Source organism: Microtus oregoni, unplaced genomic scaffold (genome assembly GCF_018167655.1).
Source record: "Microtus oregoni isolate MIOR12 unplaced genomic scaffold, Mior012 000156F_ref0000345, whole genome shotgun sequence".
Lineage (NCBI taxonomy): Eukaryota > Metazoa > Chordata > Mammalia > Rodentia > Cricetidae > Microtus > Microtus oregoni.
This window is the reverse complement of record NW_024544811.1, coordinates 362,666-382,702: the sequence shown is the minus strand read 5'-3', so window position 1 is coordinate 382,702 and position 20,037 is coordinate 362,666. Positions and strand designations below refer to the sequence as shown.

Here is a 20,037-nt window from a genome sequence, read left to right as displayed (position 1 = left end):
TAACAAATGGGGCTACCTTAGGTATTTGGGCTACTACATTCTTTATTTATTTATTTATTTATTTATTTATTTATTTATTTATTTATTATGTATACAATATTCTTTCTGTGTGTATGCCTGAAGGCCAGAAGAGGGCACCAGACCTTATTACAAATGGTTGTGAGCCACCATGTGGTTGCTGGGAATTGAACTGAGGACCTTTGGAAGAGCAGGCGATGCTCTTAACCACTGAGCCATCTCTCCAGCCCGGGCTACATCATTCTTATCCTGAATGTATCCCTGGGTAGTTCTTATGAGTTGCCAAGTCAAATTTAGGGTGCATGTGAATTTCCTGCGGAACATCTCATAGGCACAGTACATACAGTCAGCAAAATGATTAAGATTGTCACTGCTTGGAATGCCAAATTCACAGCTTGTGCGGGTTGCTTAGGTCCTTGGTGGCCTCCCATCCTTCTCTCTTGTAGTTTTCTTTGGATATGAAGGGGTCAGCTGGTCTGGCGTGGGTATTGTAAATCTAGGAGGTTACACTATCAACCTTGATGGCAGTTGGTGTAGGCAGCAGAATGACAAAGGGTCCCTTCCACCTGGGTTCTAGTGTTTCCTAACCATGTCTCTTAATGTAGACCTAGTCCCCTGGGATTCGGGAGAAACACCAAACTCAGAAAGGGCCCTAAGCTTTGGCCATACTTGTTTATGTGCCCATTGGACTCTCTGTCATTCAACTCTGCCAAGAATTCTGTTTGCAGGCTGGGAACCATAGGGGGTGGGGTACCAAACATAATCTCAAAGGTATCAGCCTCATTTGGTAAGGAGAGTTTCTAACCCTAAGCAGGGCAAAGGGGAGGAGTGTCCCCCAGTCTGCACCAATCTCCAAGGCTAATTTAGTAAGAGTCTCTTTTAGAGTTCTGTTTGTGCACTCTACCTGTCCTGAATTCTGGGGTCTATATGCACAATGCAATTTCCAATCACTCCCCAGGACAGTGGCTAAAGTCTAACTCACCTGGGACGTAAATACCGGTTCGTCGTCTGACCCTATCATAGTAGGAAACCCATACCTGGGCAGGATGTCTTCTAGGAACTTCTTTGCCACCACCTGTGCAGTCTCACGTTTGGTGGGGAATGCTTCCGGTCAGCCCAAGAAGGTGTTTCTAAATACTAACAAATACTTACACACATACAGGCCGGATTTGACTTCAGTGAGGCCCACCTCCCAATACACTCCAGGCTTCTTTCCTCTGAGTCAGGTCCCAGGGTGTTTAGGATTGGCAACTGCATTGGTTAGTTGGCAGGCCTTGCAATTAGAAACTATGTCCACAATTTTCTGCTCGCTGTCTCTGATTTTAACTTCAGAGCACCTCAATAAGTCTTGCGTTCTGTGAATTCCCATATGAGAGGGGCAGTGGATCTTTCTGAGCAGCTTCTGCCCCAGTTGGTCAGGTGAAGTGACTTTACAAAAAGCTGAGCGCCATCATCCTTCCAGACATTGTGTCATAGGGAGAAACGTTATGCAAGTCGAGTCCTCCCAGGAGTATTTGAGAGTTTCAGGTAAGGCTGGGGCCCTGGATCTACCAGGACTGTAGCCAGGACAGGGTCAGTCTGTAGCACTACTTCCTGGGTGGTCTTATCTGCCAAATTGCTGCCTCTGGGAATAGGTCCATCACCCTTTTGGTGCCCCGGACAATGTGTGATGGCCACTTTATTAGGCTTCCATAAGACTTTGAGAAGGGCTAGAATCTCTTTATTTTCGGTAGTCTTCCACTCTGCAATTAACAGTGCCCTCCCTTTATATATTTGCTCCATACACATGTGCAGTGGCAAATGGATAACGGCTGTCAGTGTAGATACTGATTGTTCTTCCCTGTCCCAGCTCCAGGGCCTTTGTCAAGGCCACCAGCTCTGTCCGCTGTGCAGAGGTGCCAGCTGGCATTGGTTCAGCCCAGACCACATCCTCCGACATGGTCACAGCAGCCCCTGCACACCTCTGCTCCCATTAAGTATACCAGGTAACCTCTGCATCAGGCAGAGGGGTGCCTCTCAGTTCAGAACGGACACAGTGGACCTGAGTCAGGATTCTGGGACAGTCACGTAGAGGCACCTCCAGGTCTGAATCAGGCAGTGAGGTAGCAGGGTTCAGGGCTGTGGGTACCTGGGATGCTATCCTGGCAGGGATAAGTAACCGGGTCTGATAGTGAGTCATTCTGGCTTTCCTCAGCCATCTATCTGGGGGCTGCTTGAGAACTCCTTCCAAAGCATGAGGAGTGCCTATAGTGAGGCTTTGTCCCAAAGTCAATTTATCAGCATTTTTTACCAATAAGACACAAGACACAACTGCTATTGTATGCAGGCACGGAGGCCATCTGGCTGCCACGGGATCTTTTTTTTTTTTTTTTTTTTTTTTTTTTTGACAAATAGGCTACCAACTATTTTCAGGGACCCAAATTCTAGGTCAAGACACCTTTAGCTATTCTTCTGTGTTCATTCACAAACAAGTGAAAGGGCTTGGTCACATCTAGTAGATCCAGTGCTGGGGTTGATAACAGGCTTTGTTTGAGTTTGTCAAAGGTCTGCTTATGGTGTTCTGTCCATAGAAAGTCCTACACTTACTTAGTGGCCTCATATAGGGGCTTGGCCAATTCAGCAAAGTCCGGGATCCACAAGTCGCAACAATCTACTGTAACTGGAAACTCAATTTGGCCATGATGGGAACCAAAATCTTAAGGACCATCTCTTTTCATGCATCCGAGAGACACTGTTATCCTTCTTTTAAGATATACCCCAAGTATGGGACCTGCCTCTTGCAGATTTGGGCTTTTTTTGCTGAGGCACAGTACCCTGGGCCTCCTAGGGCTTGCAGTAACTGCTCAGTTCCAGTCAGGCAAGTCTCCTGATCTGCAGTAACAATCAGTAAGTCATCAACATATTGTAACAAGCTAACATCTGGGTTTTGAGTCTGGTACTCACTCAAATCTTTGTGCAGACTTTCATCAAAGATGGTGGGAGAATGTTTGAATCCTTGTGGCAGTCTGGTCCATGTTAATTGGCTGCTGACCCATATCTCTGGGTCATGCCTTTCAAAGGCAAACTAAAAAAGGGCATCCTTCAGGTCCAGAACAGGATACCATTGCCGATCCAGGGGCAATGAGCTGAGTAGAGTATATGGGTTGGGCACTGTGGGGTGTATGTTAACCACCCTTTTATCAACCTCTCCTAGGTCCTGGACTAGTCTACAGTCATTGGTGTGTGGTTTCTTAACAGACAGAAAAGGCTGGAGGATCCTCAAGTCTAATAATTGCCTGATATGTGAGGTGATACCCTTTTTGACCTCTAAGGGCATGGGCAGAGTTTGACCAGATCTGCCTCCTATTTGAGCTCTAGATAAACGAAGCGGGGAGCAGTGGGGAGCAAGCGATGTCAATCCCATACTCTCTGTTTCGGCATATACTAATGGAAACTTTTGGAGCCATTTTTCCAATTGGGGTTCAGGCTCAATGGCCACTTGGTACAGCCAATGTTCTTTAACCAAACTATTAGTCATTAGTATCTGAACAGGTTTTCCATCTTCGTGGAGCAGCTTAGCTCCTTCATCAGAAAAAAATATCTAAGCTTTCATTTTTGCCAAAAGATCTCGGGCCAATAGGAGATAGGGGCATTCTGGAAGTGCCAGAATAGAGTGGGTTACGTGTCCCATTCCTAACTCCACCTTTCATCAGGTAGTCCATGAATAGGGATTCGCCCCTGTGGCTCCCTGGACCTTTTTGTCTTTTTGTTGTCCATGGGCCCATCGGCATTTAAAAGAACTAAATTTTGAGCTTGTGTATTCGCCTTAAAAACAGGGCTGTGAATATGGCTTGCACTAAACAGACCTCCACCCCACCATGCTGAACTAGGCAGAGTCAAAAGACAAAGCAGCCTTAAAAGTGCTTAGCATTTTAAAAAATGCTCCTGGACAAACAAGAATTACAGGTACACAATAGGACAGATTCACACATAAAAACACTCTAAATGAGTCACAGTGTTAAATAAATGTATGTAGGCTTGGAAGAGAAAAAAAGAGTATAGAGAGTTATAAAAAGAAATAAGTGGTTTTAAAAAACAAAACAAAGTCTTTGAAGAGACAGAGTACAGACAGTCATAAAGAGTAAAGATAATAAAATAAATATTAAAAGTAATAGAGTAAAACAAATAAGCCATGTAAAGATGAAATATACACAGAGAATCTAGATTATGTATATTATTGCTTTCTTTAAATTTTTTGACTGTGAAGGAGCTAAGTAAACAACATATATACTTTAAAGGTATCTTGACTTCAAATTTGAGTCTAAGGATACGTTGCTTTGAAAAAGAGGTTCTTTTGTTTCCACAGAGGATGACAACCTGTAAATTCTTCCAGCTAATGTGGTTTGATGGACCAAGAACCCCCAAAAGGTCACCACAAACACCCCCAAAAATTAATTCACCCAATAAACAGCAGAAAGTAGTTTGGAGAAAACTACACCCAAATTCCCTAAATGATTGTTTATAAATGTTTACATTTAAAGGTGGATATGCTATAGAGATTTGCATTGGTATGAATCTTGGTTTATTGATACAAATTTAAGGTCAATTCTGTTATACTGTGTATATGTATTTCTGATCTTGATTAAAATATTGTTTGTGCAGCTCATTTTAAAATGTAATGTATAATTAAGAAACATAGGTTAATAGATAGTCATCTATAATAGTTAAACTTGTAGTCATGTTAGTTAGGTTTTCTAGATATATAGAGATATATTTCACTTAGATAGGTATTCTTTTTTAAGATTTATTTATTTATTACATATACAGTGTTCTGCTTGCATATTTACTTGCAGGCCAAAAGAGAATACCAGGTCTCATTGCAGATGGTTGTGAGCCACCATGTGGTTGCTGGGAATTGAACTCAGGACCTCTGGAAGAGCAGTCAGTGCTCTTAACCTCTGAGCCATCTCTCCAGCCCAGATAGGTATTCTTCAAACCTTTCAGAGACCTTCAGAATATAGCATTTGCAGTGTTAAGAACTTAGGACTTTTCAAGACAATGAGACACATCTGCTCCTGGCAGCATCAATTACTTCAAGAGAAAGATGGGCATCGAAGAGGCTCCTTATGGAGTTAATTAGCCATTTGGGCAAGAAACTGCTCTTTTCTGGACTGCTTGATAGTATGCTGTGTGAACTGGACATGCAGGACCCACAAAAAATGACTGCTAAACTTGCTTAAAGGTGAGACAATCCTTTGGGGTTCCTGCTTCATGAAAGAGTCTGCAAGACATTCTTCAGGACACAGAAAAAAGTAACTGACAAACTGCCAATACAGGCAAAACTGTCTTTAAAATTTCCGGCTTCATGAAAATGTTTGCTAGATACTATGGGACTATAGGCTAAAGACAGATGCCCCAATGGTACAGAAAAACGTTGGGTGACTGTACAGGTAGCGAGATGTCTCTGTAAATTCTAGAGTTTTGGAAATTGCTTACAATGCACTTCTAGATTACTTAGGTAATATTATATCCTTCTGGAGTCTTTGATGGAGTTGAAGAATAGATAGATAGTTATAGTTTTCCTTAGTTATGATAAAATAAAACATATAAATATTGTAACTGTAATTCTTGCTTGATACCTATTCTGTTACATGTAATTTTATGTTATGGTCCAGTGCCAGCCCGGACCATAAATTATTTCTCCAGACCAGAGGGGAGGTGTGGGATTAAAGACACAACCCACACGGCTTTATTAGGAGGGAGTTTTCAGTGATCGCTCATGAAATCCTGAGTTCACATCCTGAAAATTCACTCCATGTTTATTCTCCAAACAGCTTTTATACCAAAACGTAAACTGGAGGGGGGGGATTCATTAGCATTCTGTTTCCTAGGTAACCAGACAAATGTCTCTGGTCATATCCATACCTTTGACCACGCCTTTCTATGTCCATTTTGTCACGTCTTTCTATCTTCCTGCTCTGTATGCCAGCTCTGTCACGTAGGTTGAATTAACACCTCTTCCCAGGCAATCTCCATAATTACAAAGAAAGGAGCAGAGTGATATTAGCATATCCTGATCCTTTTAGGATGGCAACATCTGACTCAAAGCCTATGTGACTACCTTCTGCGTGGCCATGTATGAGCTGGCCTGTAAGTTTGGCCAACATACAATGTAGGGCCTGTATAATATTGCCCCACAATTTTACTACATTAAAGTTAAAACCTTCTTTTTTATTTAAACAGAGAAGGGGAGGTGATGGAGGAAGGTCATTGGTTAAATAAAAAGAAACTGCTTGGCCCTCATTGGTTAGAAGATAGGTGAGAGGAGTAAACAGAACACTGGGAGGAAGAGGAAGTGAGCTCAGACTCCACAGCTCTCCTCTCAGGAGCAGATGCCTCAGAGAGACGCCATGCCCCGCTCCCGGGCAGACACACGCGATGAAGCTCCGACCCAGGATGGACATAGGCTAGAATCTTCCCAGTAAGACTGGTGCTCACAGATTATAAGAGATGGGTTGATTGGGATGTGAGAATTAGCCAGTAAGGGCTAGAGCTAAAGGGCCAAGCAGTGTTTAAATGAATACAGTTTGTGTGTTGTTATTTCAGGCATAAGCTAGCAGGCGGCTGGGGTGTTGGGGACGCAGCCCCACTGCCCTTATTACTACAGGGAGGTTATGTGGGAATCCCCCTCTGTATGCTGTGAATATCATTGGTTAATAAAGAAACTATCTTGGGTCTGCACAGAGCAGAATAGAGGTAGGCAGGGAAAACTAAATAAACTGAATGATGGGAGAAAGGAGGCAGAGTTAGGAAGAAGCCATGGAGCCCCACCAGGGACAGACACCAGAACTTTACTTCATAAGCCACAGCCATATGATGATACACAGATTACTAAAAATGGGTTAAATTAAGATATAAGAGTTAGCCAATAAGAAGCTAGAGCTAATAGGCCAAGTAGTAATTTAATTAATATAGTTTCTGTGTGATTATTTTGGGAGTCTGGGCAGCTGAGAAACAAACAAGTGGCCTTACTATAATGCATGACTATCACATCCTTCCAATAAACTAAACATATGCCTAAGGGTAAGGAGGGGGACTGTCCCAGAATTTCTACCTCAGTCAGATACACAGAGACAAAGATGCCAAAAACAGACAACACACAACACCAAGGGCACACAAAAAGATTTTGCCCCAACCAGTCAACTGACAAGAGTTTCAAAAACAGCAATAGCTTGGATTCTCAGGAGGGAGCAACCCTCCAGGCTCAATCACACTGAAAACCATCCAAATACGATATTCTCCATCTCTTCAACATCATTACCAAATTGTATAAAAAGAACAAATATTTTAAAATCCGAGTTAACTTATAACATTAGAGTCCCTAATCAGACCAATGAAAACAATTATAATTGTCCTCAAGTATATTTGTTAATTATATCTATGAAAAGTATTTTCATGGAAGTAAGTCTTAATAAGGGCCCTGAGAGTCCCTGATATAGGAGCCTGAAATTCTACCTATTTCCCCAGTGACTGTTTCTCTAATGAATGGACAACACAAACATTTTTATTAACTTTTTATTAAATCTGTTGCTATTTTTGGAAAAATCTACTGTGTCTATTTATATAAATAGTCTCACACAAAATATTCCTCTAATTTTTAGATGGAAACCACGGCAAGCTCAGTAAGAAACAGTAAGGCCTTGCTTCAACATTACTTCAGGTACTAGAAGGCAAACTATAATTCAAACCTTCAACTGTTTCAGCTCAAGGTATCTGGCTTTTTGTTTTTGTTTTGTTTTATTAGTTAGTTGATTTGTTTGTTTTTGATATTTTGGCTTTTTGTTTTTTCTTGTTTTTGATATTTTGGATTTTTTTGTTTTTGTTTTGTTTTTATTTTTGTGTAACTGACCTGAACCTGCTCTGTAGATCAGACTACCATTGAACTTGTAGTGATCCTGCTGCCTCTGCCTCCCAAGTGCGGGCATTATGGGCATGTACCAACATGCCACGCCATAACATTTACTGAAAGCCCAATAAGGAACTGACAATTGACCAAAGTGCACCTTGGAGAAATCAATGAGTTTATTAGGGTTACTACCTACAGGAATGTGGAAGACTCAATGGGCAGCTGCATCATGATAAAGCTCCCTGCAAAAATTCCAGGCATGTAGTTTGACTGGTAATTTCCATAGAAGTGCTTACTGCTTGTATAATTTTCAATGGGCGTTGCAAATCTTGTAAGTTTGAGGGATTTCCTGAATGTTGTGAGTTTTTTATTTCCTGAGGCTTGTAAGTTTTGTTTACTTGAGTCTAAGGCTCTTCTTCCAGGGTAGAATAGTTCAATTTGGAAGAAATTGCTGTACAATAATTCATTCTGTTCCTCTGGCCGCTGCTTAATATAAATGTATTTCAGGGAGAGTCAAAAGGAAGGGGTAATAACTGATATGCCACGGGCTATGCAGCTAGCAAGAAAACTGGGTTTTCCTTTTGTTAGTTGAGTATCTGTTCCCACACCCACTTCCATCTGCCTGTGAGTATCTTCCCCTACCTCCACAAGCAGCTGTTGATAGTGTTTATAGAGTCACGCATTTGAATATGTCCCTAAGCTTCTGAAGGGCAGAGACTAGCTCTCAGATTTCCCAATAGTTCCCAAAAATTATTATGCATTTCTTCAATTCATTCTACTTATGTTTCTTAAGTAACTACTATGTCTAAGATGTATGGTAAGGACCAGGAATACACGAACTAAGTCACACACAACCCAGTCTTCAGGTACCTTGTGAGTAAACAGATAAATAACCTATTGCTTAGCATTGGTTATAAGGTTTGTCTTGTGTGCATTAGTTATAGAGCTTTCTATTTATTAAGCAATTTATGTGTCAGATTAATGTGTTTAATAGCTCTGATAATTCTCAAAACAACCCTGTGAAGTGGGTTCTGTCACTGTTTCTTTTTACAAATGAAAAAAATCTTCAAGGCACTGAATAATGAAGTAACTCACCCAACTTTCTACAGATAGCAAAAATAAAATAACAAGACTGGAGGACTCTTCAAATGACCTCTGGTCACTACTTCATCTTTTTTTTTTTTTTTTTTTTTTTTTTTTTTGATTTTTCGAGACAGGGTTTCTCTGAGGTTTTGGAGCCTGTCCTGGAACTAGCTCTGTAGACCAGGCTGGTCTCAAACTCACAGCGATCCGCCTGCCTCTGCCTCCCGAGTGCTGGGATTAAAGGTGTGCGCCACCAACGCCCGGCTCACTACTTCATCTTAAGTATAATGGTTCACCCTACATGTTGGAAGAAGACTAACACTGAAGAGAAACGGAACCTCTGTGTTGTTTATCACAGACTTGAGACAGCACTGTTGGTAAAAAGGGAATCCTAAGAGCAAGACAACGGTGTCAGTGTTTCTGTCTTCATAGTTGTATGATCCAAACAACGGAAAAAAAGACAAGGCAGGTGTGGCAGCACATGCCTGTAATTCTAGCTCTCAAGACGCGGAGGGCTGGGAATTGTGAATTCGCAAATAGCCTAAAATAATAATTGAGATCCTGTCTAAACATAAACAAAAGAGGGGGCTGAAGCGATGGCTCAGAGGGTAAGTGTGCTTTCTGTTCTTGCAGGAGATCTGAATTCTAGGACAGTTCTGTTCCCAGTCTCTGTGTTAAGTGACTCACAACTGCGCCAGGGAACCCAATGCCCTCTTCTTGGCTCTAGAGGCACCTGCACTCATATACACAAACCAACATAGACACATACAATTTTAAATCATTAAAATGAGGAAGGGCGAACTGCGAGTCAGACCCAGAACTACAATTCCCGGAAGGCGATGGGGCATCGCGAGATGCGGGAACTCTGTGTGCGCATGCGCGAGACCGTTGGAGCTCGTTGCTGTTCGTGGGTCGCGCTGCAGGCCTCGGAGTAGGAGGCTGTGAGACAGGCCGGTCTTCAACTAATGCGGGCTTTCAAAACCCCTGAATCCGTGCACACAGTATACAGGAAATAACTTCAGGAGATTCCGGACCAGAGTAGCAAAATCACCACCACCAACTTCACGTGGAGACGGGATTCCAGTAAGACTTCTGAACGGCTCTCAGACATGGCGAGTATCTCTGACTTGGAGAAGGGCCGTAAGAACATTACGCATGAACTGCCTTCAAACCTCGGCCCCCCCCCCCCCCCCCCCAAGAGCCCTTCAAGGAAATGGCTAAAGAGCGAAGACAGCGACAGAGCCTTTGTGATCATCCGTAGGCCTAAGCCGAATCAAGAGAACTTTCCAGGTATTCCCTGGGACTCCCTTCCAGATGAGCTGCTCCTTCGGATCTTTTCCTACCTGTGCCTCCCTGCGCTAGTCCGTGCCTCCAGAGTCTGTAAAAAGTGGTACCACCTCTCGCAAGACGGGACTCTCTGGCAAACCCTTGACCTTGCAGGTGTAAAACTGCACCCGGATGTGACTGTCCGTTTGCTTTCTCGAGGGGTGATTGCCTTCCGCTGCCCACGATCGGTTATGGAACAACCACTGAGTGAAAGGCTCAGGTCTTTTCCTGTAAAGCACATGGACCTGTCGAATTCAGTTATAAATGTGGCAAGCCTCCATGGAATTCTGTCTGAGTGCTCCAAGTTACAGAATCTAAGCCTGGAAGGCCTGCAGCTTTCGGATCCCATTGTCAATGCTCTTGCCCAGAATGAAAACTTGGTGCGACTAAACCTTTGTGGGTGCTCTGGATTTTCTGAGTCTGCTGTGGTGAATCTGCTAAGCAGCTGTTGCATACTGGATGAACTGAATCTCTCCTGGTGCTTTGAGTTTACTAAACAGCATGTGAAAGCGGCTGTGGCACATTTATCAGCCACCATCACCCAGCTCAACTTCAGTGGCTACCGAAAGAACCTCCAGAAAACAGATCTTCGTACCTTAATTAGACGGTGCCCCAACCTTATCCGCCTTGATTTAAGTGACAATGTCATGATAAATCAAGACTGCTTTCCAGATTTTTTTCAGCTCAACAACCTTCAACACCTCTCGCTTAGCCGGTGCTATGATATAATGCCCCAGAGTCTACTTGGACTTGGACAAATCGCCACACTAAAAACACTACAAGTTTATGGAATCGTGCCAGAAAATACCCTGCAGGTATTGAAAGACTCCCTTCCCCATCTGCAGATTAATTGTGCCTATTTTACCACCATTGCAAGGCCAACTATCGACAACAAGAAGAGCCCAGAGATTTGGGGTATCAAATGCCGACTGACTCTGCAAAAAGCACGTATAAAGTGCTTGTCATAGGCTGATGTCATCCCTTCCTTTGGAATGAGGAACACAGACAGCAAATCCAGTTTCTGAAGACCTTGGTTACCTTTCCTATTGGTTTTACCTTAACCCTCATTGTATATGTATGCTTAGAGAACCATTTGTAAGGGAGAACTATGAAGTATTGCTTTTTCAAGAATATAGAGATGTTTCCGTCAGTGCTAAGCTCTCAGATTCCAAGTGTTAGGTCTTTAAGTTAGCCTATAATTTCAAAATAGCTTTTTAGAGCAAATTTTGAGTCAGTTCTACCAAGTGCCTTTCAGATTAAGTCTATTTAGAATTGAGTTTTTAAAAATTACTCCTAGTTCACAGTTTTCATGCTGTTTTTCATAACTTGTTATCTCTTTTATTATTCAGTAATTTATAAAACTTGATTTTGAAGAACAATAAGCTATATGTTTGGTGAGCTGGATGGAAAGAATCATAGGCTGCTAGCCTTTGAAGTAGCCATTAATGTATTATGTATGTTCCCAGGTTATGCTTTGTCCCCAGAATCCTAAATTTGATGAGGAAATATTTTATTTGTACTTTAATAAATAGTGATGTGGGACTTCCCTCTGTATGCTGTGAATGTTTTATTACCATTGGTTAATAAAGAGCTGCTTGGGCCTATAGCAGGGCAGTATAGAGCTAGGCTGAAAAACTAAACTTAATGCTGTGAGAAAGAAGGTGGAGTCAGGCAGATGTCATGTATCTGCTAAAGGAGAAAGACACCAGAACCTTACCACTAGGCCACAGCCTTGTGGTAATATACAGATTAATAGAAATGGGTTAATTTAAGATGTAAGAGCTAGCTAGAAATATATTTAAGCTATTGGCCAAACAGTGTGGTAATTAACTCAGGTCTGGGCAGCCAGGAAAAAAAGTGGAGTCTCAGACTACAAAATAAAGCTTGCCTGAAGATTAGAAAATAAAACAGCTGCACTGGTCAGCTTTACAAATTTCTAGTCCTTGAAAGTTATTATTGCTGTTTAGAATAATAAGGAAATAGAGGTTAGTAATTATTCACCTATTATAATTGAACTTGTAGTCACATTAAGTATGTTTTCAAGGTCAAACAAAGATATATTTTAGATAGACAGGTTATCTTAAAACATTTCAGAGATCTACACAATATGGCATTAAGATGTTTTAATAACATAGGCTCTTTTTTATGACAATGAGACCTGTCTGCTCCTGGCAGCACCAATCTTTCAGAGAAGTTAATGGGCATCAAGGAAACTTCCATATAGAGTTTACTGTCTTTGTGGCAAAAGTAAACCACTAAGCAAGAAAATGCCCTTGCCTCAACTGTTAATAGTATGCTGTCCTAATTGGACAAGCAGGACACAAAAGAAAGTGACTGCTAAACATTGTCAAGATAAGGAGGGATAGTCCTTCAGAATATCCTATTTCACAGAAAAATCTATTGGATATGCTAGTCTGAAGGTAGACACCCCAACATTGCAGAGAAACTTGCATTTTCTGCTTATTCAGTTAATATTATTTCCTTCTTAGGTCTCTGAGGGAGTTGAAGACTAGATAGTTATAGCTTTCCTTGTTTTCCTGATACAGAAAGCAAATTATGATAGAAAGTAAAATAGGTATTATAAGACTTTATAGATAGGATAGATATAGAGTACTTTCTCTGAATTTTTCAAATGCAAATGGACTAGACAATGTTGATATAGTTATTGCCTTATATACTATATATAGTCATTGTACTTATTGTATATGGTTTTTCATATTAGTCAAAGCCTTCTTTTTCATATTAGACATAATGGATAAATGTAGTGACATTTTATTTATATTTTAATAAATAAAGCTTGTCTGAAGATCAGAGAGTAAAACAGCCTTACAGACCAGATAGTAGTGACACATCTTTAATTCCAGGAGCCACACTAGTTTACCATAGAAACCAGGTGGTATTGGTACAAGTGTTTAATAACAGCCCTAGAGATGAATATAAAATGGAATGAGACAGCTCTCAGGCAGTCTCATTCTGGGGATTCCTGGAGGTAGTATTGCCATTTTGGGCTGAAGTAGAAGCAAGAGCCAGTGGCTGACTATTTTGCTTCTCTGACATTCAGGTTGAACTCCAATTTCTGTCTCTGGGTTTTTCTTAATTGTGCTACAGACTTGAAACTCTTTTTAAGTGGTCTTTCCCAACAGTGGTTTGAAACTGTCCAGGATGTTACTGGATCTAAATGTCCTTAGGTAGAGCTACTTATTTCTCTCTCTGAGGAATGCATGAGAAGCAGGTGTGTGTGAAACTTCCGCACGGCTGGCACAACTAGCACTGCACCTAAGTTTTTAAGAGTCATTGGGCATTAAATCTTTTGATAACAGACATATTTTATAACACCTGATACACAGAAGCAAAAAGATCATATTGTGTTTCTTAGAAAAGGAAAAGAAAAAGAAAAAATTAAGACAGTTACCTCTTTGGAATATGACAGAGCCAGAATACATTTCTATTACCTTTTCGTCAAAAAATCTTACTGTTAAAACAATAATATGGAGTACCTTTATCTGCTCAGACCTAAAGTTCAGCGCACCATGCCAGTCTGTGCTCTAAGTACCACCATACAGTTCGCAAGCAGTCCAAGGGGCTGGGGATTGAAACACACAAAGACTCACAGAGACAGAGACACGGGTCATCCTTGAAGCCAGAATGCCCCAAGAATGCTCCCTTTATTGTGTTCAGGGGCAGATTATATAGAGATACGCCCCAGCCAAACCCACCAGAAACCACTCTCCTGCCATCAGGAACTCCTGAAGGTCTCGTGCTCAGAGCAGCTGTAGGCACTCAGATCAGGGGAAAACTAGTTGTTTACAAGAAATTCAGGATCTGGGGCTCACTGCTCCCAATACGAGAGAACATTTTTAAAAAGTATAACAGAGGAACAATTATGCTTCAATTCCTGAGTAGTTAAAGTGCTAACTACTACTTGAAACTATTGTTTGCAGATTAGTGAGGGCCAACAGTGGGCTCTGGCTGAACTTCGGCCTCCAGCCGCCCTCATACGTGCAGGTCCAGCTGGGAGCTATTTTGCCAACATGTCGCAGTAATCTGTATTTTTGTATGTTGATTTCTACTTTTATAGACTCATTTTTAAAATAAAGTACATTTTTATAAAAATGAAAAAAAAAATGAAGACATGGAAAAAATCATTCCCTCCCTCATCCACATTGGTCTATCAGCAGTAACCCATTATCAAAATCAAGGCTTGGATTTCTGTTAATGGCATCACATAAATCTTTTGAAATACACTCCAAAGCCAAGTTTGGTCCCAGAAGAAAGGCCTTTTGAAAATGGAGGGGATGTGGCTTGTTAGTTCTCTTAGTGCAGATCCATAGCTCCATAAACATGGGCATACATTTGACAGAAATGTGATTTCTGGTGTGTATCACGGTGAAATTGAGACCACTGAAACATGTACAAAGAAAACAAATTCTCAACTTACTTTAATTACCAAGCGACTTGATTCTGAGTTGGGCTAAAACAGAAAAGAACCACATACTGTTTTCCATAGTTAACTCCACTGTAAAAAGAATCTCAGATTTTTCCAATGAAAATGACGATTTGGAACAAGTGAGTAAAAATCACATTGCAATCGGGCAACGCTTAAGACCTCTTTTGAAAATCTCCCTTTAATATCCCATAATAATGCTGGGAGGAGGGCCTCTGAATGCAAATAAACCTTACCTTGGGTGGGCTTAACCTAGAGAACCAGGGCTTCAGAATCTCTACGGCCCCACCAGTGACTCTGAGCCAGTGGCTCCCAGGTTCACGGTCTCACAATCTTGAAGAATGGGGAGCAAAGAGAGTAGAAAGGCACACAGTGCTTTTGAGTGGAAAAGCAGCTCTCTCTATAAGGGAGAGGACTTTTGAGGCCCTTGTGAGCCTTGAGTTCGGAGGCTTCCGTTTGGATGAACTAAATGGGCGTGGGGACTCTGATTGGGCGGAAGATAAAGACAGCATGGCCTGAGAAAGAGGGGCCTCAAGCCTGCTGAGAAACTTCAAAGGGGAGATAGAGCCAAACAGCGAGGAGAGCAATGACTAGAGGTCCTCCACTATTGGAGCAAAGGCTTGTGGCCTGCTGTTACCTTGTAAGTCGAGGCTTCTTCATATGCACAGCTTCTGAGCAAATCTCAGGAGAGAAGGACCTCTGTTCTCAAGGCCCAGCCCAGCCCAGCATTCTTGTGCAGAAGAGCTCCGTAGCTGAATTTACAACATTGGGCTAAATCCACAGTTTTTATTGCAGTTTTTTTTTTTTTTTTTTTTTTTTTTTTTTTTTTTTTTTTTTGCTTTTTCGAGACAGGGTTTCTCTGTGGTTTTGGAGCCTGTCCTGGAACTAGGTCTGTAGACCAGGCTGGTCTCGAACTCACAGAGGTCCGCTTACCTCTGCCTCCCAAGTGCTGGGATTAAAGGCGTGTGCCACCACCGCCTGGCTTTATTGCAGCTTTTGCATTCAGTGCTGAGATGGAGTTCATTGGATAGCTGGTTTGCTAATCTGCAGAGGTCTCCTGAGATTACCTTCATGCCTCTGCCTGCCTGTAGCTCACTGAGAATCAGCTCTGCCAGCTTGCAAAGATTTCTCTTCTCCAGGGGCCTCTTATCCTTACCTACCTGTCTAAAACTGAAACTACCTTATTCCTGTCTCTATTAATATTAAAGGATGTATGGAGGAAAAACAACAACAACAAACTTTTCCCCAGATCCCATAACTTTATGTTTTGTTTGTTTGATTTGAGGCAGAGTCTCACCATGTAGCCTGAAGACCCCATGGAGACCAGGCTGGCCTCAAACTCACAGATCCCCACCTACCTCTCCCTCTTGAGTGCTGGGATTAAACGTGTTCACCACCACACTTGGCCATAACTTTAATTTTTGAGTTTCTACTTAGTTATTAAGTGTTGTGTCTATATGTTCCTGGACACCCATGCTGTGGCTAGGCTTCCTAATAGGAGTGGAGGGGTCAGAGACCAGCTTGTGGCAGAGTCGGTTCCCTTCGTCCACCCTGTGGGATTCAGGGGATTTAACGCAGGTCATCAGCCTTGATGACCAGTGCCTTTAACAGGTGAGCCATCTCCCCAGCCACCCACCCCATCCAATATCTTGAACATAAGTCCTTATAGATATGCATCTTTTGGCCCCATCTGTGCATACTCAAGGTCTCCATAATTGCATTAATAGTGAAAACGCAATGTGCTATCTTGTTTCTATCATTTGACATCGTATAAGTGTAACATGAGGGCCAGCTTGTTGGGGTTTCTGTCCTGCCCAGTTCCCATAGCCGGTAAGCCCCCAAAAAAAATCACACAGAGGTCTCCATAAGATTATAAACTGATTGGCCCATTGGCTCAGGCTTCTTGCTAACTCTTATTAACTTATATCAACCCATTATTAGCCCATTATTATTATCTGTGTTAGCCACGTGGCTAGGTACCTTTTTCAGTGGAGCAGGTCACATCTTGCTTCTTCCAAGGTCTGGGCAGGACTAGGAGGAATGGGCTTCCTCCTTCCTAGAATTCTTCTGTTCTCATCGTATTTTTGATGGTGCTATATAGTCTTCTTAATGTCACTTAAACTTTTTCATTGATAGCATTAGTAGTCCACTGATCAGAAGGGTCATAGTAGATTTAACTATTCCCTTGTTAAATGAGTTGTTTTCCAATACTATTAAATACTAAACACCTTATTTAGTATTTAGGAGAGACTCCCCCCCCCCCTTTCCTGCCTGTTTTTGGGTGTTCCCCTTCAATAAGTCCTTAATGTGGAATTATGAGGTAAAAGCATGTGAAATCTTTGAAAGATATTCCAGCCAGGGCTGGGCCTTGTGATGCATACCATGAAATCCCAGCGCTTGGGAGGTGCAGCTAGGAAGATCAAAATTTCAAGGTCATCCCAGACTACTCAAGAAGTCGTTTCAAAGCAAGCAAATTTAACAAGACAAAACAAAGCCCCCTACATAAACGTATAAAACCAAAGGGTTGTTGTGGGACAACCCTTTCCCTAATCCTTTTAGATACAGCTTGAACTTTCCCTGCTTCTATGACCTGCATGCACTCCTAGCATCACCAATTACTCCTTTATTTGTGGACGATCTCTACCTTGTCTACACTTCAGTTAGAGGATGAAAGTGTAACATTAGTCAATGCACATGGCTAATTTAAGCCAGAACTTACTTGCTTATGAAAGGGATGTGGGAAAATCCTCTACGGTTTAAGGGTGTTGCGAGGATGAAAGGAGATGATGGATGTTGGTTCTCAGTCTGGTGCCTGGCATGTGGCCAGGCCTTAAGAAATGGAGGCCATTATTATCGTCCCACCACACTGCAATCATATGTTTACCTGGCCACTTGATGGGGAGCTTTGGGGGGGGCAGGTTATGTTTTGGTAATCTCTGTGTCCCCATCACACAACACAGTAGCTTTCATACGTTAAGTATTCCATTAAACATATTTTAAAGTATTATTCATATAGTTGTGGGTATATTCACATGAGCCCATGGGAACATGTTAGAGAAAATGTGAAGTGGGTTCTTGCCTTCTAACATGGTTCTCAGGGATTGAACTCAGGTTGTGAAGCTTGGTAGCAGGTACTTTTGAGGGTTTATGAACTTGCCCCACTTCCTGTGTGCAGATGAAATATGTAGTCAGTCCTTTTCCTGTTACTGCTGCCAAGCCTTACTTTCTCCATTGTGAAGGACTCTATCCCTCTGGAACCATAAGCTGGAAAAAAACCCTTCCTTCTTTAAGTTTCTTTTGGCATAGTATTTTATCACTGCCACAGAAAAGGAACTAATGTGATAGTTTTGCTTTACCGTGGTTTACTATATGACACAGGAATTAACCTCAACAAGCGGAAATCATTCAGTAGTTTTCACGAAGTGAATACCTCGTCCACGGGTAAGTGGTGTTATTATTCCGACTGCAAAATGGGCACTGACTGTTCAGGTGGACTTATATACAGCAAGGAAGTTACAGGCTGCAGAGGGATGCCTTTGCAAGAAAGTTACAGGCTGCAGGGGCAAGCCTTTGCAAGAAAGTTACAGGCTGCAGAGGCATGCCTTTGCAGGGTATCGGAACAGGATGTCTCTCTGGACAGCGTGTTGAGAACGGGACCATACCAGGAGGCACAGCCTCAGGTACTTCAAATGGTTGAGCCAATCGCCGATCTTTAACCACAGAATTAAGAAAGTCTATTTCTTCCTCTCCTCCCCTCCTTTTACTCCCCTACCCTATCCACTCCAGGCTCACCTTCTGTGAGTGAGCTCAGTGAATGACTGTGATATCTGATGTAAGATTATAGGGTAGAAGCAATAATTGGGAGAGAAAGAATTAGCTCCTGCTCTCCCGAGAAGCAGCTTTTAGCTGTAACCAAGGAGACAAGATGATTAAACTGACCCTCGTGGGCATGGAGCGGTCTCTTCTTGTTTGGAGTTTCTGTTCTTGGGACTCTGTAGAACCTTGGATTAGAAAGCCATAGTGGGATGCCATTGGCCCTCCCTTTGTTTGCTGTATGAGGCAGGTGGCTTAGTTTCATCGTTTGAAAGTTATTATCCTAGCACTCAGGTTGTTTGGAGGCTATTTCCAACTCCACTGGTCATCTGAGTGACTTGGACAAGTTCTTTCCCCAACACTGAGCTCAGATTCCTTACCTGCAGAGATGTAGGTCTGGAAGACATGGTTCTCAGATAAGACATCTTGCAGGTTAAGTGCAGCCTATGTTTATGAATTTGCCATATCTCGCCTATTTCCTTCCATTTTGTTGCTCTAAGGACTAGTTAAAGAGCCTAGATTTTATACATAAAATCATATGGATATAGATGATGTGAGAGCAACAAATGGGACTAACGAGAGGTGAGAGATAGAAAAGGGAGAGGAGGACGGGCAACATTCCTAATCTACAATTTCTACTTGCATAAAGATATCTTTATGCAATGCAATGCCACGTACAATGAATATATGCTAATATAAAAGAAAAACCATCGGAAAGACTGAATGGCACATATGAAGAAAGCATTTTCTACGGTTGAGCTATATCCTTAATAGTGCTATTGTTTCTCTCTAAAGGGGAGGTGCGGGGTGTAGGCAATGTCCTGCAAATTAATTCTGCCTGACCGTTTACATTGAAATGTACTACTTTCATCAATAAGTGAAAAGCTCATTTGTTGAACCAGAAGTGATCAGAATTTGCACTGAACAGTCCAGACCTGCCTAGCCAACCTTACCTGTAGCCACCATGACCCTAATATAGCCAATCTGCCAACTGATGTGGTCCTCAGGAGCATCCTTCAGTTGAAAACTAGAACCACTGGGAGAAAAAGAAAAAAAAAAATAGGCTTTCCAGGCTGAATTTTCCTACCCTCTGGCTAGAAATGCAAAGAAGGCTGGGTGTTCACACTCAACTGTTAGGAAACAGGATGGCGGCTACCATGTGACAACAGACAGAGGACCAGCGGGGCCAGAAAGCAACTGAGATGCCTACAAAGCCAGATGAGTTCTCGAGAACGACAAGTGAATGATAGTAGGTAAAAATTTCTACTTTGAAAGGCTGTGTGAAGCATTGCTTGTATTTCTCCATAAAGCATTTCAGCTGTGCTCTCTCTTTGGGTTAAAGGAAGAAAACTCAGCCTGCTTCTGTGGTATTGAGAGTAATCCTCAGAAAAAAAAAAATGTCCTGTCCACCCTAGGACCACATCGTTAAGGAGAAACCTGGGGAATTCTGATGACTACACTGACATTA

General features: G+C 42.1%; 1 protein-coding gene across 1 annotated transcript; it reads left to right on the top strand.

Moving 5' to 3' along the window:
• The first annotated feature begins 10,095 nt into the window (after positions 1-10,095).
• On the top strand, positions 10,096-14,375 carry LOC121445087 (S-phase kinase-associated protein 2-like). The gene is made up of 2 exons (XM_041647092.1): positions 10,096-11,267; positions 14,318-14,375. The coding sequence occupies exons 1-2, from the start codon at positions 10,096-10,098 to the stop codon at positions 14,373-14,375; spliced, it is 1,230 nt and encodes a 409-aa protein (XP_041503026.1).
• Positions 14,376-20,037: the final 5,662 nt, after the last annotated feature.